Here is a 26,446-nt window from a genome sequence, read left to right on the forward strand (position 1 = left end):
AGGGTAGGTCGTGCCTCACAAACCTTATTGAGTTATTTGAGAAGATGAACAAACAGGTGGATGAGGGTAAAGCAGTTGATGTGGTGTATATGGATTTCAGTAAAGCGTTTAATAAGGTTCCTCACGGTAGGCTACTGCAGAAAATACGGAAGCATGGGATTCAGGGAGATTTAGCAGTTTGGATCAGAAATTGGCTAGCTGGAAGAAGACAGAGGGTGGTGGTTGATGGGAAGCATTCAGACTGGAGTCCAGTTACTAGTGGTGTGCCACAAGGATCTGTTTTGGGTCCGCTGCTGTTTGTCATTTTTATAAATGACCTGGAGGAGGGTGTAGAAGGATGGGTGAGTAAATTTGCAGGTGACACTAAAGTCGGTGGCGTTGTGGACAGTGCGGAAGGATGTTACAAGTTACAGAGGGACATAGATAAGCTGCAGCGCTGGGCTGAGAGGTGGCAAATGGAGTTTAATGCAGAAAAGTGTGAGGTGATTCAATTTGGAAGGAATAACAGGAAGACAGAGTACTGGGCTAATGGTAAGATTCGTGGCAGTGTGGATAAGCAGAGAGATCTCGGTGTCCATGTACATAGATCCCTGAAAGTTGCCACTCAGGTTGAGGGGGTTGTTAAGAAGGCGTTCGGTGTGTTAGCTTTTATTGGTAGAGGGATTGAGTTTCGGAGCCATGAGGTCATGTTGCAGCTGTACAAAACTCTGGTGCGGCCGCATTTGGAGTATTGCGTGCAATTCTGGTCGCCGCATTATAGGAAATATGTGGAAGCATTGGAAAGGGTGCAGAGGAGATTTACCAGAATGTTGCCTGGTATGGAGGGAAGATGCTATGAGGAAAGGCTGAGGGACTTGAGGCTGTTTTCGTTAGAGAGAAGACGGTTAAGAGGTGACTTAATTGAGGCATACGAGATGATCAGAGGATTGGATAGGGTGGACAGTGAGATCCTTTTTCCTCGGATGGTGATGTCTAGCACGAGGGGACATAGCTTTAAATTGAGGGGAGATAGATATAAGACAGATGTCAGAGGTAGGTTCTTTACTCAGAGTAGTAAGGGTGTGGAATGCCCTGCCTGCAACAGTAGTGGACTCGCCAACACTAAGGGCATTCAAATGGTCATTGGCTAGACATATGGACGATAAGGGAATAGTGTAGATGGGCTCTAGAGTGGTTTCACAGGTCGGCGCAACATCGAGGGCCGAAGGGCCTGTACCGCGCTGTAATGTTCTATGTTCTAACACCTACCCTAGTATCATCCCCCTCCCCCAACCATTCACACATCCCAGGCCAATCGAAACCCGTCAATACAGGTTTCAATGACCGTGGTCCCTTTCCCCACCTCACTCCCGTTCACTAGCCAACTTACGTTTGCCAGCGAGGTGGTCGTTGCCAGAACCCCATCCCCCACACAGAAAACTAAACCAACACCAAATTCACCCCCACACCGAAACCTTCCAAACATCCACCCAAGAATCCCTCAGACCTAAATGAAAGCCCCCATCAAATCCCAGCTGATCACTACCAACCCCCAAAGCATCTCTTCCCAACTGGAACTTTAAGCATAAGGAAGAACAAAAAACATGGGAAAAAAGGAAGGGAGATACACAAAAAAAAGATCAACACCATCGAAGTCTAAACACATTTCAGTCCCAGTCTTTTAGCTTTCACGAACACCTCCACCTCCTCCACCGTCTCAAAGTAGAGGTCTTTTCAGTTGTGAGTCACCTCAGCTTTGCTAGGTAGACTATCCCAAATCACACATTGCCTTTTTCCAACGCTGCCTTTGCCCGGCCAAAGGCTGCCGCCTTCTCGCCACCTCCGCTGTGAGATCTTGATATATCCGAATACCAATGCCTTCCCACCTCAAGTCTAGATTCAGCTTCGCCCATCTCAACACCTTCTCCTTCAGCTGATAACTGTGGAAGCAGACTGTCACAGCTCTTGGTGGCTCATTCATCATTGGCTTCAGGCAGAGCAACCCATGGGCCCCATCAAACACAGAGGGAGGGGGTCCTCCTCCCCATCAACTTACCTTTTTCCAATGTAGATCAAAATGCTTTGAGAACAGCCCCTCAAACCTCCCCGCCATCACCTCGGCCAGCTTATCCACCATAATGGCGCGCGACCCCACTCGGCAAGCTTGCACCCATCATCTTTCCTCTTGCTGGATTCACAACCAAACTCGCCGGTGGGCATTCACTCACCCCCTTCTTCCGATTCTTCTTCTGGAACATTGATATCCTACGACTTCCTCACACTTTCCTAACAGCTAATCATCCAAAATTGTCCCAAGAAAACTAGGTAAAAAGGGCCAAAAACCAGAAGCTCTAGTAGGGGCCACCTAACGTGCGACTTCCACTACATGTCGCCAGCGGAAGTCCCCTTATACAACAAAAATACATCTTATGAAACCATAAACATTCACATCACTGTGCATGAAATGTGGCACCATGCAGCTACACAATTTCACAATATACACTGTTCCTCATTCATGCAGGGTATGTCAGAGTCCTATCTGACAACTGCTTTCACTTTAGTGTTGCACAGGTGCGATCACCAGCAAGGTCCACTTCTACAAACCCTCTCTCTTGTCACGGCTGTCCGGATGGTCCAGATTGCCAGAGTTTCTTTTAACCTGACCAACCAAGACCACTCCAGTTCACAGTTATGGCATTTCAGAGAAAACCCTAAATTCTTTGTCATCTCAGTTATTCACACAGCTTTCCAGATTTGAGACCATTTTAGCCAGTTTGTTCAGTACCTTCAAGAGCTCCTATTTCATATGGACCATATTTTCTATTATCCAACAAAATTACAATTGATCTCTTTATAATTGATGCAAACTCTTAAAAGTCCCTTTCAAACATTCTTGAAAAGAATTACAGATTCCAAAGGTCTTTTAGACAATTTAGAAATTCTACTTGGGTACTCCTCCCAGGTCAAAGGTCATCACACATTGCAAATGGGTTCAGCCAAAGAAAATTGAAATCTTAATATTCTCTTTCCTGTATTTCCAAGATTACCACATAATCTGCTAATCAGTGTTATTCTTTTGTGGGACCTTAAAATTCAAGGCTAGAAATTGGACAACCTTGCTTTGGATTTGTGATTTGCAACACACATTTAAACAGGCAAACTTGATGCACCCACCTCAACTGGATGACTGAAGTGTTAACCCAAAAGCTGCTTCTCTCTGCTCTATGTAGCGTGCTGCCTTGCTGTAATTTTGAGGTCGTCCCGAAGCATTGTTCATTGACCATGTGGTCTGCAAACCCCTGCTCTTCTTAAAGGTCACTTCGTATTAAAGGGAGGCCATGTACCTGAAATCAACTAGTAAGATTCCATGAACCACAATGGCAGAGTACACAGGCAGCAAGTTCCCTGGTTCAATAATAACATCTGGTGAGCAAGGAGAATTCCAGAAGAGGTGTTTTGTTGCCCAGGATTCCCTCACACTTTACCCGAGGTGGGAGTTAGAGCACATCATCAGGGTGACTCGGCCTCAGACATGACAGCTGTGCAATAACCTCATAAATATGGTCAAGGTGAATGCAAGCATCCTCAAACTACATCCCAGACCTACTGCACCACCAACTTCCCATTCTGCTCAATGCACCACACCCATCACTCACCGAGCAGCAATCCCTGGAAGTTAGGATTCATATCCAACATTCACATATTGAACCTCACCAGCACACAGCTTCTAAGGCTGCCAGCATCACACCTACTTACCACTGGATCCAATTAACAAGGAAGAGGGCCAAATCGTCAAGGTTATCAACCCTATTTCAACCACTGACCATGTAACATGTGGCCCACATTTGAACAAATTTTGAGAACGTTTTGCAGACTTGTTAATCTGGAAATGGCAGAATATCTTCAGTAGATCAGTTGCTCAAGTTAATTTAGATGGTTGCAATCTTTCGATCATCAACATCTCTACTTTTCCCTATAATCTACAGTTCTATTTATAACCGAGTCTCATTTTCAAGGAAGTAACTAATGACATTAAATGCTTTTGCTGGCAGTGTGCCCATGTCCACAGGGGTGCGTGCGTCAATGTGGCATGAACTTATTTACTCTCACCTGAGGCTTGTTAATTTTAAACATCAGTTATGCATGCTTAGTTCAAATTAAATATACTTTACAACTACATTATCTGTGCTTCTCAGCATTTGGAAGACACGGCTCTCGACCCCCAACCTTCTGTAGTGAAAATAAATTCTGTCACAACAGTCGCTCTTCATAATTTAGGGCCCCAGGTACTTCCCTGTAAATCTCCAGTAGGTCAATGAAATTCTGAAAATCACACCCAACAAGGCCAACAGTTTGGCTCGAGTGTGTACCTACATATACAAGTCCTTTTGCCAAATTTACCATTACTTCGGTGGTGTCTCCCCTCACGTTCGGGGTTGGCACGGTGGCACAGTGGTTAGCACTGCTGCCTCTCAGCAGCAGGAACCCAGGTTCGATTCAGACCTCCGACGGCTGTCTGTGTGGAATCTGCACATTCCTCCTATGCCTGCGTGGGTTTCCTCCGGCTGCTCCGGTTTCCTCCCACAGTCCAAAGATGTGCAGCGTAGGTGGATTGGATGTGCTAAATTGTCCCGAGGTGAGGTTACAAGGATAGGGTGAGGGAATTGAGCCGAGGTTAGGGCGCTCTTTCAGAGCCAAATGGCCTCCTTCTGCACTGCAGGATTCGATGATATTCTGTGAGTCTCACAGCTGTACTGCGGAAATGTCAGCAGCCACTGAAAGGTTGCCGGTTGATCAATATGTATCAAGCTGTCAGGCAATGTCTTGGCTTTTGGAGGGGAGTGGGGGAAGAAGGGAGAGAGGATTCAAATACTATGATATACTTTAATAGCAACTTCCTATTCCAGTGTCAGTTTAAATTAGGTGCTGTGCAGATGGAAATTTGCAAAGATGCTCAATGCTGAACTGCACCCACCTAACCCAAAGTAAGGTTGAGAATAATAAGATTGATGGACAATTTGGGTATAGCCTTCCGAGTTACCTCTAGGCTCCTCACTCAGAGTGGTGGACCTTGGTTTCTGTCTTAAAGACACTCAGTGACTTGGCCTCCACAGCCTTCTGCGGCAATGAGTTCCACAGATTCACCACCCTCTGGCTCAAGAATTACTCCTCATCTCAATTTTTAATGATCGTCCCTTCAGTCTGAGACTGTGCCCTCGGATTCTAGTTTCTCCTACTAGTGGAAACATCCTGTCCCCGTCCACTCTATCCAGGCCTCTCAGTATTTTGTAAGTTTCAGTAAGATCCCCCCTCATATTTCTAAACTCCATCTAGTACAGTCACAGAGTACTCAACCGCTCCTCATACGATAGAGCATATTAAGGTGTGCAAGGAAAGACTTGTATGCAGGCACAGATTAAAGATTGCGAACATATCATCTACATAGCAGAAATATGCACAGGGTGGGAGGTTGGGGTTAATTGCATCGAAAATGCGTTTATCATGGAAACCAACATAAATGTTAGTGAGCCCGCTGGACCTATGGCTCCACTATCCTTTTGGACATACAGTGGCATTCAAACTACTCTGTGCTGGTTAAGTTCAAAGAATAAAGATTCAGAAACTGGCAGTGCATTTATATTTCTTTGATATAGCGATGTGGCACAATTGTCAATGGTTTCCCTCAGTGACATTTTAGTAAATAGAACTGTAATGTCGAAGAAGCACATTAGCAAGGCATTGCTATCAATCAGTAAGCCACATAGTCTTCGCAAAGGTGAAAGAGTACTTCATCTGCATAGGTGGAAAACTCATCAAGAACTGGCTGTAGTAATTCAATCAACCATCTAGCCAAATCATACGGTGTCATTGGTAGAATGGGACGTCACTTTTATGTATCTTCGGCAGCCCATAAATGCATGGACGTCAGTCATGAGGACGAATCCTATCATGTATGTTGCAAGGCAGCTCATTACTCTAACACAAGTCCACCAAATACTTTTGTTCTTGCTTTCAATCAAAGTTGTGCAGTCATACTTGATAGCACATCTAATAGGTACAAATTCATTCATTCATCATTCATTTCCTACCTATAAATTCATCTTTTAACGAGCACTATTATATCAGGATGTTTTGAGCTATTCACTTCAATAGTAACCTTCATTAAAAGCAAATTATTGAGAAGTATACAAAATTATGAAACTAGAAAAGAAGAAAATATTGTAAGTGCACATCAGATTAGTGTGTGTGCGTGTGTGTGTGGTGGGGCGCTAAATCAGAACTGACATGGTGAGACTAGACTCGCCATTTATAAAACTTTTCAACATAAAAAGGGAAATACTCTGCAATATCTGTTTTTCTTTCAATATGTTACAGTATTTTGTCTTTTTTTGCTTTTAGTTATTCTTCCCTACCCAAATTGTTTTGATCACTCCTAAAGAGGTGCTTCTCCAGCAGTGTCAATTTTAATGAAAGGAGTGAAGAATGCTAACTCTCAGTTCAGTTATTGACAGACTAGTTACACACTTTCATCATTCTCTGCATTTACTTCAACACTTTAAAGTCTCTGTACACACAGTTACATACAGTTGTAGCAATCCAATATATTTCAGTTGCAAATTAATTTTACCTTTAGCTGCTTTTAATATTATTCAAGTCTTGCTATGCTGAAATGTGCACTATTTGCAATGTAATTTTTAAACAGCAAACTATGGATTACAAAATTAGATTTGGGGAAAAGAATTGCATTACATCACAATATTCAGCGCACTGTGGCAAGGTAAGTTTAAAATATTAGAACAACAGGGCATGTGTCAACATTGGTGAAAGGCCAACTTAGAACTTGTGAGGGAGAACATTACTGTGGCTAATCAACACTTGGAATTGTTTAGTTTAGGGCAGCAGAGGAGAAAACCTCAGATTCATTCAACTAGATATTGTGATGGGGACTACAATATTTTTTGCTCCTTTGATGGACAAGTGAATGGCCTTCCTCAAGTACATTTACCTTGTGGTCTGACAGATGTCATAAAGACAGGCCAAGTCAAAGTGAAATGACATGAAACAGAATTAACAACTGACTGAAGGAAAGAATGAACAAATAATTAAACTTACCTGCTCTTGATACTTTTGGCTTCCGTACATAACGTACTGGGGTGCAAGACTGTAAATCATATAACTCGTGTGCAGAACCATCAGCAGCAGGATCATACAAAGAAAAAGAAGAGCCTGTGGGCGTGTTCGACCAGGTCTGATCTTGTACAGCTAGTTGCAAGAGAAAAAGACAGAGGTTTATACTACAGTATCCACTTGGTATTCACTCATTCTATATCCCTCACTGCCAACATAACAAAGAATTATTCAATATCATCCTGCACAACAAACATTTGGGAACATTATACAAAAACATACTGTGTGTGTGTGTATAAATAAAATAATGATTAAACAAAAGGACACGTCAAATAAAATTCTTTCACAAAAACAGTGAAGAATTCACAATTTCAATCTAACTATATATTCCCAGGATGGAATTCCAGACACGCTGGTCTCCTTCATTAAAAATATAGTTTATGCACAATAAGGTTGAGGCTAAGTACAGTCATAAAGGTACTTAAACTTTAGAGTAAGCTTAATACTGCAGCATTAACTGGAAATAATCATAATCTTCAAAGTTTTAAAAAGAGTAGCTTCAGCTCATTCCACCAAATCCCCCTTTCCTCTAACTTCGAGTTTAACTTTTAAAGAAAATATCCAAATTAATTGGGCGGTATTGTGGTTAGAACTGCTGCCTTACAGCACCAGGGACCCGGGTTTACTGCTGCCTTACAGCACCAGGGACCCGGGTTTACTGCTGCCTTACAGCACCAGGGACCCGGGTTTACTGCTGCCTTACAGCACCAGGGACCCGGGTTTACTGCTGCCTTATAGCACCAGGGACCCGGGTTCAATTCAGGCACCTTGGGTGACTGTCTGTGTGGATTTTGCACGTTCTCCCAGTGTCTGCGTGGGTCTCCTTCTGGTTCTCTTCCATAGTCCAAAGATATGCAGGTTGGGTGAATTGGCCATGCTAAATTGCCCCTTAATGTCCAAAAGTTAAGTGGGGTTAAGGGGTTAGATTATCATAGATTATCATAGAATTTACAGTGCAGAAGGAGGTCATTCGGCCCATCGCGTCTGCACCGGCTCTTGGAAAGAGCACCTCCCTATCCCCATAACCCAGTAACCCAACCCGACACTAAGGGCAATTTTGGACACTAAGGGCAATTTATCATGGCCAATCCACCTAACCTGCATATCTTTGGACTGTGGGAGGAAACCAGAGCACCCGGAGGAAACCCACGCACACACGGGGAGCATGTGCAGACTCCGCACAGACAGTGGTCCAAGCTGGAATCGAACCTGGGACCCTGGAGCTGTGAAGCAACTGTGCTATCCACAATGCTACCGTGCTGCCCCTAAGGGTAGATGCGTGTGCCTATGTAGGGTGCTCTTTTGGAGGGTGCAGTGCAGACTCGATGGGCTGAATGCTAAGACTCGCTGGAGAAATGAAATGAAAATGAAAATCGCTTATTGTCACAAGTAGGCTTCAATGAAGTTACTGTGAAAAGTCCCTAGTCGCCACATTCCAGCGCCTGTTCGGGGAGGCTGGTACGGGAATCGAACCGTGCTGCTGGCCTGCCTTGGTCTGCTTTAAAAGCCAGCGATTTAGCCGAGTGTGCTAAACCAGCCCGTTATGAAGTAGGTGAAGCAATCTGATGTTACTGTGGTTACAAGCATGAACAAATGCCTCATCTTACCTGCCAAAGCAAATAAGGGGCATTAAACCTAAAATTATGACTTCCAATTTTGCTAACGATGCTCCACCGTTTTACAATGACCATTTTGTCAGAAATGCTCCATGTTAGCTGCTTGTACTGAGAGAACATAAGAGGCATGACTCATATACTGGATTTCATAGTTCTCTGTGGTCATAAATTAGGCAATACAGTGGGATCAGTTATACTTTTACTCATAGGTTCCTAGGTTATTCCCTTCATCCTTCCCTCCTCCTTTCTCAACCTATGTGCAGACATACACCCCACACAGACAATATAGGAAAATACCCTTATCCAGAAAAACCAGATGCCCATGTTTCGGATTCCGGCCATGGAGGTGAAGACTAGGTACACTGTGATGATAGCAATTAGGATATAATCCAATGGGAAAACCTGAGGAGGAAGGAAAAGAAAGGATATGAATTCTGTGATTATAAATCTAAATATATTGTTGCTGTTGATGCTTACAATCAAGCTGCAGCAAAACAAGCAAAATAACAATCTTGTTGGTAAGCCATTTAAAATCCATATTACTTAATATTTCTAAATTTAGATTTTTAACCTAATTGAGACTTTCACAAGCATTTGATTGACTGGTGTTTAATAAGTGAAATTCCATTGAAAAATATATCCAGATCATTAAATTAAATTTCTCCAAGTGGAATTCCAGCACGGGTTTATGATGATCTTTAATAATCTGAAGTATGGATAGTTTTCATAAGCCGCAACAAAGATAAAAACTGTAGCAATGCAAATGTAACGGAACAAAAAAATACTTTCTAATTGTTCCAATCAAAACAATTGACTCTACAAACAAAATAAAGATATTTCAGCAGCAAGTATTGAAGGGACTTAAGTGCTTCATAAAGAGCCAATAAATCAAACATTTACAAAGCTAAAGTCTGAATCTGGTAACTCAGCCACCAAGGAACACAAATCCATCTTCACTCACATGCTCAATCTGAACAGTTAAGTAATAATAAACTCTCACCCCAAGTATCACCCCACAATCCCTGCTGTGGTGATCATGTCATTACAAACACACTTCAGTTGCAATCGACAACAACGTGGTGAGCTGCAGTTATGTTTGGGTGAGTGGTGCACAGAGGAGCACTTGGCTTCCTGTGTAGCTATGCTGCTTCTTAAAAAAATCAGGTGCACAGAATTGTTCCTGAACCTTAATTCAGAGTCTTCACAAGTATGGGACAATTTAGATATTCAATTTTGGCAATTTCACTTCCTACTGTTTAATGTCAACATTGCTGGAACTGGGGTAGATTAAGCAGGATATCTTCAAATAATTGTATCCAGAAGATTCCATTTCTGGTTTCGAGGAGGTTGTTTCAACTGAGAGATCCTACAGTTAGCCTTATCATGCCAGGATGGAAAATAAAGATGGCGCAGTTAAGGTTCATATTTGATTGCTATCCAATGACATCCACTGAGCCACTTCTCTGGTGAAGACTGGCTTTGGTTTTCATGATCTCATGGCGAATAGCCCAAATAAAATCCCCACCCATAGCTAAAAGTGAAAAGTACTTTGGAAGAAACGCAAGGAGGGAAAAAGAGGGTGAAGCAAAATCGGGGGACAAACATACTGGACATTAAATAAGGTCTTTTTTGTCAAACACAAAGAACCTACAGTACTAAAAGTATTTAACAATTGTGAGCCATTAAAAGGCTGAATGTTTGAAACCTTGAATACTCCCAAGATGAGATGGCATTTATTACCATAGATTGTGGTGTATAGCATGACCCCAGTGCTTGCATATACTTTGGCGTACAAGTCCCTTTCAGCCACCACATGCAGCACTCCATTGGTAATCACCTCCAAGTTTAACCCTGTAAATGCATGCTTTATTTACCAGCACCTTATAACTGGTTACAGGATATCAAGCAGGCAATATGAACCACATTGCAAAGATGCACAGGAATAGGACCACACAGGGCAGGCGGCAAGTGGCGAATGACAAAGATGGCGACCACCCACACTGGTGTTTCACTTTTATATTCAACGTGTAAGTCGACCTCTGATTTTGGAGGTATTCAACAAGGCGTTAATGGCTGACTTATACTCTTACATATATGGTAGTACTGTTATGTTTCAGTTTTATTTCAATATAAAGGGTGTAGTCATTAGAGGTTAAATTTTATTTTGTTTTCAATCATTGACAGGCTGAGGGGTGGAAAGGAGCACCAGGCACTAAAATCAGAGAATTTATAGAGTTGGACAGCAGAGGTCCACCATTTCCTTACAATCATACACTTTCGAGAATCATTAAAAACAGGTGTAGAATCGAGGTTTGGAAACTAGCAACATAATTTCTTACCCCCTTTAAAAAAAAATAAGTTAAATGTGGGAAAGTGAACCCAAATATTTGCTGCTCGCCAAGTTTTAGAAGATATGCTGAAAGATAGATAGATATTGATATGGATAATAATAATAATCTTTTATTGTCACAAGCAAGCTTCAAATGAAGTTACTGTGAAAAGCCCCTAGTCGCCACATTCCGGCACCTGTTCGGGGAGGCCGGTAAGTGAACTGAACCCACGCTGCTGGCCTTGTTCTGCATTACAAACCAGCTGTCTAGCCCACGGAGCTAAACCGGACCACTGAGCTAAACCTGATGGAGTCAGCATGGACTTATGGAAGGAGGTTTTTCTCTTAACATATTTACTGGAGCTCAAGATCACAGTGGTACAGAAATTCAATGGAAGCGCTGCAGAATCTACTTGATTAATACTTGGTTAATTGAGTTTCTACAATTTTCCATTGCAGGCTTATTAGTTTCGCTTAATTAAAATGATTAGATAATTCATTTTATTCAGTGCAGTGCCATGCCTAGTCAGTATAGGGGCTGTTTTAGCACAGTGGGGTAAACAGCTGGCTTGTAATGCAGAACAAGGCAGCAGCGCCTTCAATGTGGCGACTAGGGGCTTTTCACAGTAACTTCATTGAAGCCTACTTGTGACAATAAATGTTAATATTATTCAAAATCTAATTTCAATAGGATTTTTGATACATTGATACAAAAGCGATCAATCAACAAGGCAGGGAACTATGGAAATGGAATGCAACATGAAACGGATTAGAAATAAGCTAAACCAGAGGAAAATGAAGTGTTGTTATGAATCGAGCTGCACTAAGGTAGCACGAGCTCACTAATAGGGTGTCACTGGATCAGTGCTGGGGCCACAATTTTTTTTTTTTACAATTTATATAAATCACTTGGAGCTGAGACAGATATAAGCTGTCTCAGATTTGCAGAAGGTCAGTGCAGTGGGGAATGAAGAAAAACGGAGGCTTAAACAAAAGCGAGCATGAAAACAAATTACAGTGGGACCTAAACAGATTATGGAAGGGAAATGAAGTGAAAAAAATGGGATTTCTTGTGGATAAATGTTCAGCAAGTATACGAGGGAAGAAAAGTAACAGTGTGAATATAAGCCATTCTACAGGAGATAAAGATGGGGGTGTTTCTAAGGCATTGGTGGAGGTCCATTGAAATCAACAGCAGTGAGAGACACCAGTAAGGATCTAATAGCTCAAAAGAAATATGTCAATAGCTAGATACAGGAAAATGATCAGTATTCACTGTAGCATTTGATTGTGCATTGTACCTTCTAGTCTTGTAATACGTTCGCACTTACTGTCTGTAGAATGAGCAATAACTCATTCAAAGGATTTGCCAAGTTAGTTTCAAATATTATAAATCCAGAATCAAAACCAACTGAATGGAGTGCTTTATCGAGGCTGTAAGATATTTGAAAGAAAAAGAACAGTTTAACCTCTAAATGTCAACAAATGGTTGAAAGTTCTCTTTTTTTCCTGAAAACACTATTCAGAGCACAAGTATATGATCATACACAATACTACATTTCGGAGAAGCCAATGAGTCAGTGAAACAGCATTCAATTAGGGGCAATAAAAGTTATCCAAAACTGCTGCATAATGTTACAGTAATTAAACATATTAGAAACCTTTACTGTTTCTACTGATTGATAGGCAAAGATCGATAGGCAAATTGAAAAATGATGAGGTTATGATTATGTCTCCCTAGCATCTGAAAACAGCCACATCATGGTGTAACTTCTTCCAAAAACGTTTATAAATCAAGCTGAAAGATTTATCAATAATGCATTTAATTGTTTCCGTGTAGATTTCTATTAACTAAATTTCCCTTTTTCAGAATTTAGGTTGTGACCGCTTCTTTTGTAAATGACCAAGTGCTGCCTGAAAATTGACCAATTGAATTTTCATTGCAAAAGAATGAATTTGTGGTGGCGGCAAGATTGAATTGCAGATATGCGTTTGATTTATTAAAATTGATAGAAGCAGGTAGCAGAGTTACATATTAACAATCAAACAACATCGGGGGGGGGATGGGGGAGATTATGCGGATCTTCGGGAAATTTGGCCGGTTCTCGGGGTACAAATTGAATATGGGTAAAAGTGAGTTTTTTGTGATCAGGTGAGGGTCAGGAGAGGAGACTGGGGGAGCTGCCGTTTAAAAGTGGTGGGAGGGAGTTTCCGTTATTTGGGAATTCAGGTGGCACGGGGATGGGAGCAATTAAATAAATTAAATTTGACCCGGCTAGTTGAACAAATGGAGGAGGACCTTCGGAGGTGGGACATGCTCCCGTTGTCACTGGCGGGGAGGGTACAAACCGTAAAAATGATGGTCCTCCCGAGGTTTCAGTTTGTTTTCCAGTGCCTCTCTAGTTTCATACCAAAGTTCTATTTTTAGCGGGTTGTAGCCACCTGGGTTGGCCACTTACCGACTTAAAATGGAGACCGCAAAGACTACAGGGAAATTCAGCCAACATAGGCAAAAACTAGCAAGTGCAGAAATCCTGTGTATTAGAACTTGCAAAAGCCCAGACAGCACTGAAACTCACAGCCATCTGCATACTAATGAGCGATCCCCGGGAACAATTGAAACATGTAAGGTGAATAAGGCCAAGCCAGACTCCTCGGCGCCAGCAGGAGCCAAGACAAAGGAAGGCCAACGGACACCTAGGGACTGCCCAGCGATCAGGGAACGGCTCCAGCATCGGAGAAATCGATCCAAGTGATCGGAACGCAGTCCAATCACTAGGAACCAGATACGGGGTCCACCCCAAAGGGGCGTGAAGCCCCTGGGGACTATAAAGTAGAGTCCCAAAGTTCAAATCGTCCTTCTTGGCAGGGTCACTCAGCAACTCGAATCAACCCTCGAGAGTGAACTGCCTAAGCTGCCGCATCAACCAAGTAAGTCTCCAGTCAATGCACGCTATGAGATAGACGCTCCTAGCTACAAGTCCATACCAGCTTTTGAACCCTGCAGACCCACGATCGAACGAAAGGTAATTTGTTCCCCTGACCTGGTGGACCAGTTCCGAAGCTAAGAATAGTCTAGAAAGTAGAGTTTATGCATGAGTAGTGATTTACTGTGTATAATAAATGTGTTTTGATTTGAATCTTACTAATTGGCGTGTCGAGTTATTGATCAGTACTTGAACTTGAACCTCGTGGCAGTATCATAAAGATACCTTGCGACTCTAGAGCAAAGGTTATAGAAACAGAGCAAATTCAGTAAAGACCAAACGGGCAACGAATTAAGAGCCAACCAAAGTTAGCAACAGGGTGAATAGGGTGATCTCTGGTTTTGTGTGGGTGGGTAAAACCACGCGAGTAAAGAAAGTGTTGCTGGAGCGAAGCCCGGGGGGGGGGGGGTGGGGGCAGGCGCTGCCGAACTTTCGTAATTACTACTGGGCGGCAAATATAGCCATGCCATGATCAGGAAGGGGGGGGGGGGTCGGTGGGGGGGCGAGTTGAGGCAGCATCATGAAAGGGCACAGGTTTGGGGACATTGGTAGTGGCTCCTCTGACTTTCTTGCCGGCCCGGTACTCCACAGCCCGGTGGTAGTGGTGGCCCTGAGAGTCTGGGGGCAGTGGCGGAAGCATATGTGAATGGACGGAGCATCGATGTGGGCTCCAATTTGTGGTAATCACCGGTTTGTCCCGAAGTTGGATGGGGGATTTGGGAGGTGTCAGAGAGTGGGGATTGAGAGGCTGGGAGATCTACTTATTGATGGGAGCTTTCCATGTTTAGAGGATTTGGAGGAGGAGTTTGAATTGCCGGGAGTGAATGGGTTTCGATATCTGCAGATAAGGGAGTTTGCACGAAGGCAGGTTGTGACCTCTCCGCTTCTACCGCCACAGGGGATACAGGACAGGATAGTTTCTAGAACGGGGGTGCTGAGGGGAAGATTTCGGATATCAATAAAGAACTCATGGAGTGGGAGGATACTCAGATAGGTGTGCTAAAGCGGAAATGGGAAGATGAGCTGGGAGGGGAGGTAGAGGCGGGTCTGTGGGCAGATGCTTTGAGCAGAGTCAGCACGTCCTCATCATGTGCCAGGCTCAGCCTGATACAATTCAATCAAGGTGGTTCACCGGGCACACATGATGGTTGTCCGGATGAGCAAGTTTTTTGGGGTAGAAGACAAGTGTGTGGGGTGTGCGGGAGGCCAGCAAACCATGTCCATATGTTTTGGGCATGCCCGAAGCTTAGGGGATACTGGCAGGGATTTGCGGATGACATGTCCACGGTACTAAAAACAAGGGTGGGGCCGGGTCCAGAGGTGGCGATTTTCGGAGTGTCGGAAGACCTGGGAGTCCAGGGGGCGACAGAGGCTGATGTTTTGGCCTTTGCCTCCTTGGTGAGAAGGAGATGGATATTAGCGTGGAGGGACTCAAAGCCCCCCAAATCAGGGGTTTGGGTTAGTGACATGGCTGTGTTTGAGAAAATTAAGTTGGTCCTGAGAGGATCAACGTTATGGTTCGTCCGGAGGTGGCAGCCGTTTGTCGACTTCTGAGAAAACTAAACTGTCAGCAGATTTACTTGGGGGAGGTTTAGGGGGTAGGGGGAAAAAAAGAATCAAACAACGTCATGTCATAAAGACATTACTAAGATGTGAAACCAGGAAAAAGGCATGATAAACAGGAAGTCTCGGAGAAAAAAACATTTATTTGTTCTTGGGATGTGGGCGTCGCTGGCTGGGGAAGCATTTGTTGCCCATCCCTAATTGCCCTTGAACTGAGTGACTCGCTAGGCCTATTTCAGTGGGATACAGTTAAGAGTACACCACATTGCTGTGTTTCTGGAGTCACGCGAGGGCCAGGCCAGGTAAGGATGGTAGATTTCCTTCCCTAAAGGACACGAGTGATCCAGATGGGTTTCATGGTCATCATTAGACTTTTAATTCCAGATTTTTATTGAATACAAATTTCACTATCTGCCTTAGGATTCGAACCCGGGTCCCCAGAGCATTATCCTGGATTGCTAGTTCAGTGACAACACCACGACGCCACTGTCTCGCCAAATGTATATTTCTCTCCAGCTAGACAAAGAAAATGATCGTTCAAAGAAAACAAGTAGCAGATCAACAAAGAGTTCAAAAACAAATATTCAAATATTGACATTTTGTCATCAAAAGAAATTAGGGAGGAGGTGGTGGCAATGCTCTGGGGACCTGGGTTCAAGTCCAACCACTGCAGATAATCAAATTTGAATTAAATAAAAAAGCGAATGTCGAATTAAGAGTCTAACGATGACTATGAAACCATTGTCGATTGTTGTAAAAACCCAGCTGGTTCACTACTGTCCTTTAGGGAAGGAAATCTGACATCCTTACCTGGTCTGGTTGACATGTGACTCCAGATCCACAGCAATGTGGTTGACTCTTAACAATTAGGGATGGGCAATAAATGCTTGGCCCAGACAACAACGCCCACATCCTGTGAATGAATAAAAAAATAATCTTGCAATACGAACTACAGGTATGTAGCAACTAATTATTTGATTTATAATATAGGAGGCGGCAAATGGTGGTGGGTATGGTTGGCTGAATAACGGTCAGCAGAGAGTTTGAGAGAAACAAAGAGGGATGCTATATTGAGATTTAATTAGGGTCTTTTCAGTCCTATGCGGACAGAAACCAGATTGAAGAGGCACAACGGGAGACTGTAAGGAAAGATGGGCACACATTTTCGAGGCAATAATACATCAACAACTTTGGAGAGAAAAAGTAAGTTGGAAATGGGCTAGTTTAAAGGACAGGTTTTTATTTGGACAGAAGCATTGCTAGCAGTCCTGAAATGGAAAGTGACAGTATCTACAGAGAAGGAACCACTCATGCCAACAAGCATGGGGGTTGGCAAGAGATGTTGGTTTGCCAGATGTATTGTGGGAATAGAGTCAAGAGAGGATGAGGTACATCACTCATGGCAAAGAAAAGCCTGAAGACAACACAAGTCATGCTGGGGTTGCAAGACAGTAGACAAATTAGGGAGTGTCAACACTGCTCCCCACATGGGGCAAACTTTCAGTTCAGTTTTCACACTCATTAACCTAGTTTGTTTTTGGTCCCAATGTTCTGCTTCTCCCCTACACCCACTGCAAAGCACCCACAGCCTATAAATTATTTGCTACCTACCTCCACAATGGCTCTAGTTGCCCCTCAAAGTCTATCCCTGTATTTCTACCCTCCATTTCGCCATGTTACAGAAACTCCCCGATGCCCTCCACCTGGATGCAATTCCCATCCAGAGGATCTCTCCTCACTGATTCTTTTTTTTCAATGCTCACATCCGTCTGAATGGTTGATAGGGATTTTTCTTCTTCAGCACTGTGTCTCTTCCTTCTTCTCTCCTCCTTTACCAGCTACCTTATCTATCTTTCTCCCACCATAGATTTCCTCCTTGTTCTGTCCCCTCTGTGAAGGATTAAGATCTCACACTGCATATTTTTACATTATATATATATATATGGATATGGATTTGTGGGGCAGTATGGTGGCACAGTGGTTAGCACTGCTGCCTCACAACACCAGAGACCATGGTTCGATTCTGACCTTGGACGACTTGTGTGGAGTTTGCACATTCTTTTGGTCTGTGTGGGTTTCCTCCGGATGCTCCAGTTTCCTCCCAGTCCAAAGATGTGCAGGTTAGGTGGATTGGCCATGCTAAATTGTCCCTAGGTGAGGTTATAAGGATAGGGTGGGGGAATTGGGCCGAGGTTAGGGTGCTCTTTCAGAGAGTTGGTGCAGACGTGATGGGCCGAATGACCTCCTTCTGCACTGTAGGGATCCAAAACAAAAGGAGCTGAGGAGTTGTCTGGCAGTATTGGGGAAACTCACACTTTGTTGTCTCTGGGGAGGCGCGAACCACCCGCTGTGGGTTACACAGGCCAAATTCAAAGAGAACTTTACAAAGGTCATCTGAATTTCATAACTCAGGCTGGCCAATAGGAGTCTGCTCATCTGCAAAAACAAAGGGCCCATAGCCTTCCTTTCAATTTTTATGGTTAAGACATTTAATAATCTCAGGGACACAGATGAGGAATACAAATTCTTTGTTGAAGACAGTGTGGAGAGGTGGGAGTCATGTGACATGGGCCTCTGGCTTGTGGAACCAGTAGAGTGTCTTGATGAACTGAAAAACTGTGTCTGTTCACCATTTAACTGGCAGCCTCACAGAAAAGGAGCTGGCCCCAGGTTGAAGACCTGGTCCATCTGCACTGCTCCTGCAGGACCTTCGGTACCATCGCACACAAGACTGATTAATTTCTGTGTGCCTATCTCATCATGAAGGAATACCTCATTGGACTATGATTCTAGACCATGTACACACATGAACCAATATTTATTTTTTCTCTCTGGTCTCGACAAAAATTCTTCTTTTCTCTATCCCTCTCTTTGCTGTCTAACAACACCAAGTTAAAGTCCAACAGGTTTGTTTCGAATCACTAGCTTTCGGAGAACTGCTCCTTATAATAATAATAATAATCACTTGTTGTCACAAGTAGGCTTCAATGAAGTTACTGTGAAAAGCCCCTAGCTCCTTCCTCAGGTGAATGAAGAAGTAGGCTCCAGAAACATATATATATAGACAAAGTCAAAAATGCAAGACGATACTTTGAATGCGAATGCATTTTTGACTTTGTCTATATGTATATTTCTGGAACCTACCTCTTCATTCACCTGAGGAAGCAGTGCTCCGAAAGAAAGCTAGTGATTCGAAACAAACCTGTTGGACTTTAACCTGGTGTTGTAAGACTTCTTACTGTGCTCACCCCAGTCCAACGCCGGCATCTCCACATCACCTTTGCTGTCTAAGTATGGGGGTGACATTGTGACCACACCCCCCCCCCCCACCCCCCGCCCCCATGTTTTTGAGTGTGTGCAAATAAACAAACCCTTTTGAGTTCATCTGAACTGGAGTTTGCAGTGGGGTTATTAATAGAAAATTGGATCACACTAAAACGGAGGGGTTGGGGAATGCGTCATCACTTATAATGAGGGAAACAAAATCAAAAACACGTTTCGGTTTACTGGTGGGTGGTGAGAAGAGGAATTAGTACTGTTTAAAGTAACCCCCCATAACACCTCCCTCAAAGGAATTAGTTATGAATATCAATAATTAATACCGCTGCATTAACACAAGGAAATTAAGTGGGAATGTAACATTCAGAATATGCTGAATAAGTGTTATGCTTTAACTCCATAACACTTCCTCACATCAATAATAGCTATGCTGGGCCATGTTTTCACAAATCTCTAAGCCAGTGTTAAAGAGGCCACATCCGTCAATCTTTTGCACATAGTTTCATTAAAACGTAGGTAATATGATAATCAATTTCATTATCTATTTCTTTTCTTCGGGAAGCTGATGTGTATAATGAAATAATCAAGATAAACTTACTTTGACAGAAAGAGAGCAATAATGAACAAAAGTGCCACCAAGATGAAAAATATCCCCAGAGCAATCTGCAAACAAAATATATTCTTAAATTCACACCCATTATATTTTATCCACAACATAAACATATGACAGCAGCTGCAGAAAATCAAAACGCAACCAAGATACAGTGGATAGATTAGAAAAATTATTTATTTAATGCAAAATTGAACTTGCAGCAAACCAAAAATGATTAGTAACAAGCAACTGAATAATTGTGTTCAATACAGTTATATTTGACAGTTTTGATTGTGACGGGATAAAAGTTAATAATACCAAATTTTGAAGAAACTGATGACACAGAACTGAACCAAGCAAAAGGACAACATATCAAACTTAAATTCAATTGAGCTCAAGACCACACATTTAAGTTTCACAAATTTTTGAGCAATAGGTGAAGCTAGTAGCAACATGAATGGTATTTTCCATTAACAGGATGCTACCACCGAGCCATTAATAAGTTCTGTTGACCACACAAATGAGTAATGTGGTATATGAATTTCAGTGCCGGTGCAATGCCAGGTACATAGACCATACGTCCAAATGACTGGCATTTAATATTAAACAGCAAGTTCCTTTGGCTATTGTCAATAGGTAGAGTACAAACTATATTCAACCACCGCATGGTTGCAAAACCCAGAACATAATGTTTAACATTCCCGAGTGTGCTAACGATTATACTAGTAACCAGGTGAAGATGATCAGTCAGGCTCACAATGTGGCTCACGTATACTTGCAAGAAGCTGCATACATTCATTTGCAGTGATCTGTCCTCAGCAAGCAAATGGAACATGACCAGATATTGCACTTTTACTGAGATAAGCAAAAGCATGGGGGACAATAATTCCTGGTGTTTCTCCATGACAATCCTTTGACCAGAGTCAACTTGCCAATGAATCAGTATTCATTTCTCATGCAGTATAAAATGTTGCTCGCTTGGAAATTTAGCATTCTTGCATCTATCCTGATGAGTGCGAGATGAAAAGCTTTGACAGAATGTCTCTTTCTCAGCAATAATCAAACCTTGTTTAAGGGGTTGGGGTGTCACTGACCACTTAGAGTCCGGTCAATAAAACCTACTCAGAAGGCCTATTAAAATGGGAGGAATCTGCAAATCAATTAATTATAAATTAAACAAGTTATTGTAGTGACGCATAGATTACTGATAAAGCCATGCTTCAAATGTTGTATACAATTTTGAGTGGCCTACCTTCGTAAAAGATGTATATGCCTAAGAAGGTATTTGAAGCAAGCATCAAGGGTAAATCTTCTAAGTAACGAGGGGAACAACTTGGCAGTTCTCTCTTCCATACTATTACTTCATCACAGTAGTGAAGTCTAAGTAATTAGTTTAATCATTGTTGCATTGTCTGCATTTTTGGTTTTGAGTTATTCTACACAGCATTTGACACATAGGTAAACCTTACAATACATGCTCACAATTAATTTTCGCTTCGGCTAATTGATCCATCTTGAGTTTAAATTATTAGAACTCCCGCTTTGTCCATGTTTAAAATACTGTCCATACTATTCAACATTGAATTTGCAATAACTGATGTGAAGCCACTCAGGTTTGAAAGTAGTTATTTTTTAAACTAAATTACATAAGTTAGATATGTACTTTGGAAACTAAACGTGAAGCATTTCTACAATATTTACAGATATTTAGTGGCCAATGTGGATAATTTTACAATAGCACTTTGAGAGTTAAGTCTAAATAGCTCTTTTTTCTTAAATCATAAAGATACAACCAACCATTAATTTATACAAACATGGTTGAACATTAGTTGCTTCCATCAGCAATAATTTAATTCAACACAATCAAAAGCTAGAACTCAGTGGGAATTGATATAATGTGAAAGATAATATGTAGCTTGGACTGTTTATCAGAATGGAAGGATTCCAAGTATGCTTCTAGATCCCAGAAGTGATTATTCAGCTACAAGGAAACCAATGATGCTGTAATGAAGGTCAATTTTCAACAAAACAAAGCTATCCATTTCACTATCAATAGTATGTGCAGTAGCTGAAGAAAGAACTGAACAGAGATGGAAGAAATGCAGGAAGATTACAACCAAAGTATTTTGTGCATTAAAATTGTTGGCAAATAAAGAGCAATCTGCATTACTTGACAGTAAACATTTAATGATGTCAAAATGGGAGCATGCAGCATGGAGATGAAGTGCAAACTTTGAGTTTGGTAAGTGGGGGAAGTTGTGTTTAATACCCTTTACTTCTTCTTTCTTTCTCACCCTTTAGGATTGGTTCTAACTCTAAGGAGCTAGCTGTTTGGTGAGAATCTGGTGGGTAATTTCTACCCCATTCCCAAGGTTTAAAACAGTACACAACCTGTCAGTAAAGTTAATATATATAAACTCACCATAAATCTGTAAATAATTTAATTAAACAATGATTTAAAACACATTAAGGATGGCAAGACAGGTGATGTGTCAAGGCTGCAGCATGTAGGAGCTCCTGGATAACATTGTTATCCAGGGTAAACACGTCTGCAGTACGTGTTTGCAGCTTGAGGAACTTCGGCTTGGAGTCATTGAGCTAGAGGATATGCTGCAGACTCTGCAACACATCAGGGAGAAGTTAGATTCACGTTTGAGGTTCTTTCAGCTTGTTAAAGAATTATTCATTTATGATGGAGATGGAAATGCTTTCTCTCAGAGGGTTGAGTGTCTCTGGAACTCTCTTCCTCAAAGGCAGTGGAAGCAGAGTCTTTCAATAATTTTAAGGCAGAGCTAGAAAGATTCTGGATCAACACAGGGGTGGAAGTTTATTGGAGGTAGACAGGAATAAGGGGTTGAATTTCCAATCAGATCAGCCATGAGCTTGTTGAATGGCAAAGCAGGCTCGAGGGACTGAGTGGCCTACCCCTGTGCTTAATTTTTATGTTTGTACGTATGTAATGTTATTAGAGCACAACTAATTAGCCTGTAAGACAATTTTAACTGTCAACACTTTTATAGATCAAATTATGACCGGAAGCTATGTTGTTTCTTTTTAATATGAGAAAGTTTTGACATATTTATTAAATGATCTTCCTGAGTTAGTCACCATTTGTAATGAAGTTTTAAATAATTCTTTCCTTGTTCTCCCACCATGAGAGGCCCGATATTAATGCTGTTTTTTTCAGTTACGATAATGGAAGGATATCATTCTAAGTGCAATCAATGCCACTGTTAAACGTGTGCAGAATAGGGCTGACTCTTTAGAGATATTTCTATTGACATAAAATAGAGATAAAAGAGATAAAAGGACAGGTTGAGAGAGAACCTTGGGGATGAATGACCATAATATGAAAGAATTTTTTATCAAGGTTGATAGTGAGGTAGTTAATTCTGAAACCAGGGTCCTGAATCTCAAGAAAGGTAATTGTGATGGTATGAGGCACGAGTTGGCTTTGATGGACGGGGAAACATTACTGAAAGGTAGGACAATGAACAAATTCAAGGAACGAATAGGTGAACTCCAAAAGTTGTTTATTCCTATCTGGTGCAAGAGTAGAAAGGGAACGGTGGCCAAACCATGGCTTACAAGGGAAAATAGGGATAGTATTAGATTCAAAGAAGAGGCATTCAAATTAGGTGGAAAAAGCAATAGACCCGAGGATTGGGAACAGTTTAAAATTCAGCAGAGGCAGGCCAAGGGATTGATTAAGAAATGGGGGAATTCATAATGGGGAACAAAGAAATGGCTGAGGAACTAAATTCATACTTTGTTTCGGTCTTCACAAAGGAAGACATGAATAATGTACCGGAGATTCTGAGTAACACAAGTTTTAATGAGGTTTAGAAGGAAATCAATATTAGTAGAGAAATGATTTTGGGGAAATTAATGGGGTTGAAGGCAGATAAATCTCCAGGGCCTGATAATCTTCAGCTCCCTCAACCTTTCCTCATAAGACCTACCCTCCAATCCAGGCATCATCTTGGTAAATCTCCTTTGCACCCTTTCCAATGCTTCCACATCCTTCCTGTAAGGAGGTGACCAGAACTGCACACAATACTCCAAATGTGGTCCAACCAAGGTCTTGTACAGTTGCAGCATAACCTCACGGCTCTTAAACTCAATCCCTCGTTAATAAATGCTAAAACACTATAGGCTTTCTTCACGGCTCTATCCACTTGGGTGACAACTTTCAGAGATCTATGGACATGAACACTGAGATCTCTCTGCTCCTCCACATTCCTCAGAACCCTGCCGTTGACCCTGTAATGCGCATTCAAATTTGTCCTACCAAAATGAATCACCTCACTTATCAGGGTTAAACTCCATCTGCCACTTTTCAGCCCAGCTCTGCATCCTATCAATGTCTCTTTGCAGCCTACAACAGCCCTCCACATTATCCACTACTCCACCAATCTTGGTGTCATCAGCAAATTTACTAACCCAACCTTCAACTCCATCATCCAAGTCATTGATAAAAGTCACAAATGGCAGAGGACCCAGCACTGATCCCTGTGGTACACCGCTGGTGAATGGGCTCCAGGATGAAAATTTACCATCTACCACCACCCTCTGTCTTCTATGTGATAGCCAGTTACTGATTCAATCGGCCAAATTTCACTCTATGCCATGCCTCCTTACTTTCTGCATGAGCCGATCGTGGGGAACCTTGTCAAACGCCTTACTAAAATCCATGTATATGACATCAACTGCTCTATCTTCATTTATGTACTTAGTTACCTCCTCAAAGAATACAATCAAATTTGTGAGTCAAGACTTACCCCTCACAAATCCGTGCTGACTATCCTGGATTAAGCTGTATCTTTCCAAATGATCATAAATACTATCCCTCAGGACCCTTTCCAATAATTTACCGATGACTGAAGTGAGACTAACCGGCCTATAATTCCCAGGGTTATACCTATTCCCTTTCTTGAACAAGGGGACAACATTCGCCTCTCTCCAGTCTTCTGGCACTATTCCTGTAGACAGTGAGCACATAAAGATCAAAGCCAAAGGCTCTGCAATCTCATCCCTTGCCTCCCAAAGAATCCTAGGATATATCCCAACAGGCCCAGGGGACTTATCTATCCTCGGGCTTCTCAAAATTTCTAACACATCTTCCTTCCGAATATCTACATCCTCCAGCCTACCAGCCTGTATCGCACTATCCTCCTCAACAACATGGCCCCTCTCCTTTGTGAACACTGAAGAAAAATATTCATTTAGGGCCTCTCCCATATCTTCAGACTCCATGCACACGTTCCCACTACTGTCCTTGACCGGCCCCAACTTCACCTTGGTCATTCTTTTATTCCTCACACAAGTGTAAAGAGCCTTGGGGTTTTCCTTGATCCAACCCGCCAAGGACTTCTCATGCCCCCTTCTAGCTCTCCTAAGCCCTTTCTTGAGCACCTTCCTAGCTATCTTGTATCCCTCAAGTGCCCTAACTGAACCTTGTTTTCTCATCCTTACATAAGCCCCCTTCTTCCTCTTGACAAGACATTCAACCTCTTTTGTAAACCATGGTTCCCTCACTCGACCCTTTCCTCCTTGCCTGACAGGGACATACATATCAAGGACACGCAGTATTTGCTCCTTGACAAGCTCCACATCTCAATTGTGCCTATCCCTGACAGTTCCTGTTTCCATCTTATGCTCCCCAATTCTTGCCTAATCGCATCGTAATTACCCTTTCCCCAGTTCTAAACCTTGCCCTGCCATATGTTCCTATCCTTCTCCATTGCTATAGTGAAAGTCACCGAATTGTGGTCACTATCTCCAAAGTGCTCTCCCACAACCAAATCTAACACTTGGCCCAGTTCATTACCCAGTACCAAATCCAATGTGGCCCCGCCTCTTGTCAGTCTATCCACATATTGTGAGAAGAAACCCTCCTGCACACACTGGATAAAAACAGCCCCATCCAAACTATTCGAATTATAGTGGTTCTAATCAATATTTGTAAAGTTAAAGTCACCCATGACAACTACCCTGTGACTTCCGCACCTATCCAAAATCTGCATTGCAATCTTTTCCTCCACATCTCTGTTACTGTTGGGGGCCTATAGAAAACTCCTAACAAAGTGACCGCTCCTTTCCTATTTCGAACTTCAGCCCACACAACCTCAGCAGACAGATCCTCCTCAAACTGCAGCCATTATACTAACCTTGATTAACAATGCTACTCCTCCACCTCTTTTACCACCTTCCCTAATCTTACTGAAACATCTAAACCCCGGAACCTCCAACCACCATTCCTGCTCCTGTTCTATCCACATCTCCGTAATGGCCACAACATCGTAGTCCCAGGTACCAATCCATGCTTCAAGCTCACCAACCTTATTCCTGATGCTCCTCGCATTGAAGTAGACACGCTTCAAACCACCTTCATGCCTGCAGGTCCACTCTTGTGACCTTGGTACTTTCCTCAGTACTGCATAACCCTCAACTTCCTTAACTCCAGCAACGCTATCTCCTGGACTACAAATCAGTTTCCCATCCCCCTGCCAAATTAGTTTAACACCCCCCCCACCCCGAAGGTCTCACATAGCAGATTACTATGTAAAGTTAAAGCGCATGGGATTGTGATAATGTCTTGAGATGGACGAAAAGCTGGTTAGTAGAAAGCAAAGAGTTGGAAGAGGTGGATCATTTTCCGATTGGCAGGCAATGACTAAGTGGGGTACATCAGGGATCGTTGCTAGGACCCCAACTGTTCACATTATATATTAATGATTTGGACGAGGGAACTAAATGTATTTTCTCCAAATGTTCAATGATAGAATGTGGGTGGGAGGGTGAGCCGTGAGGAGGATGCAGAGATGCTTCAGTGTGATTTGGGCAGGCTGAGTGAGTGGGCATATGCATGGCAGGCACAGTATAATGTGGATAAATGAGAGGTTATTCACTT

General features: G+C 42.4%; 1 protein-coding gene and 1 long non-coding RNA gene across 3 annotated transcripts in view; one reads left to right on the forward strand and one right to left on the reverse strand.

The window, feature by feature from the left end:
- LOC140410355 (lysosomal cobalamin transport escort protein LMBD1-like) overlaps positions 1-26,446 on the reverse strand; it is a 250,632-nt gene that overhangs the window by 39,080 nt on the left and 185,106 nt on the right. For both annotated transcript variants that reach the window (XM_072498372.1, XM_072498373.1), the window contains 4 exons: positions 19,540-19,604; positions 12,444-12,546; positions 9,081-9,185; positions 7,093-7,242 (listed from right to left, as the gene is read on the reverse strand). In XM_072498372.1, the coding sequence (XP_072354473.1) occupies positions 7,093-7,242; positions 9,081-9,185; positions 12,444-12,546; positions 19,540-19,604 (423 nt within the window). The remainder of the gene's footprint in view (positions 1-7,092; positions 7,243-9,080; positions 9,186-12,443; positions 12,547-19,539; positions 19,605-26,446) is intronic.
- Positions 1-26,446, forward strand: part of LOC140410356 (uncharacterized) — a 112,839-nt gene that overhangs the window by 10,471 nt on the left and 75,922 nt on the right. The gene's annotated exons all lie outside the window — the stretch shown is intronic.

Source organism: Scyliorhinus torazame, chromosome 4, assembly GCF_047496885.1.
Source record: "Scyliorhinus torazame isolate Kashiwa2021f chromosome 4, sScyTor2.1, whole genome shotgun sequence".
NCBI classification, from domain to species: Eukaryota; Metazoa; Chordata; class Chondrichthyes; order Carcharhiniformes; family Scyliorhinidae; genus Scyliorhinus; species Scyliorhinus torazame.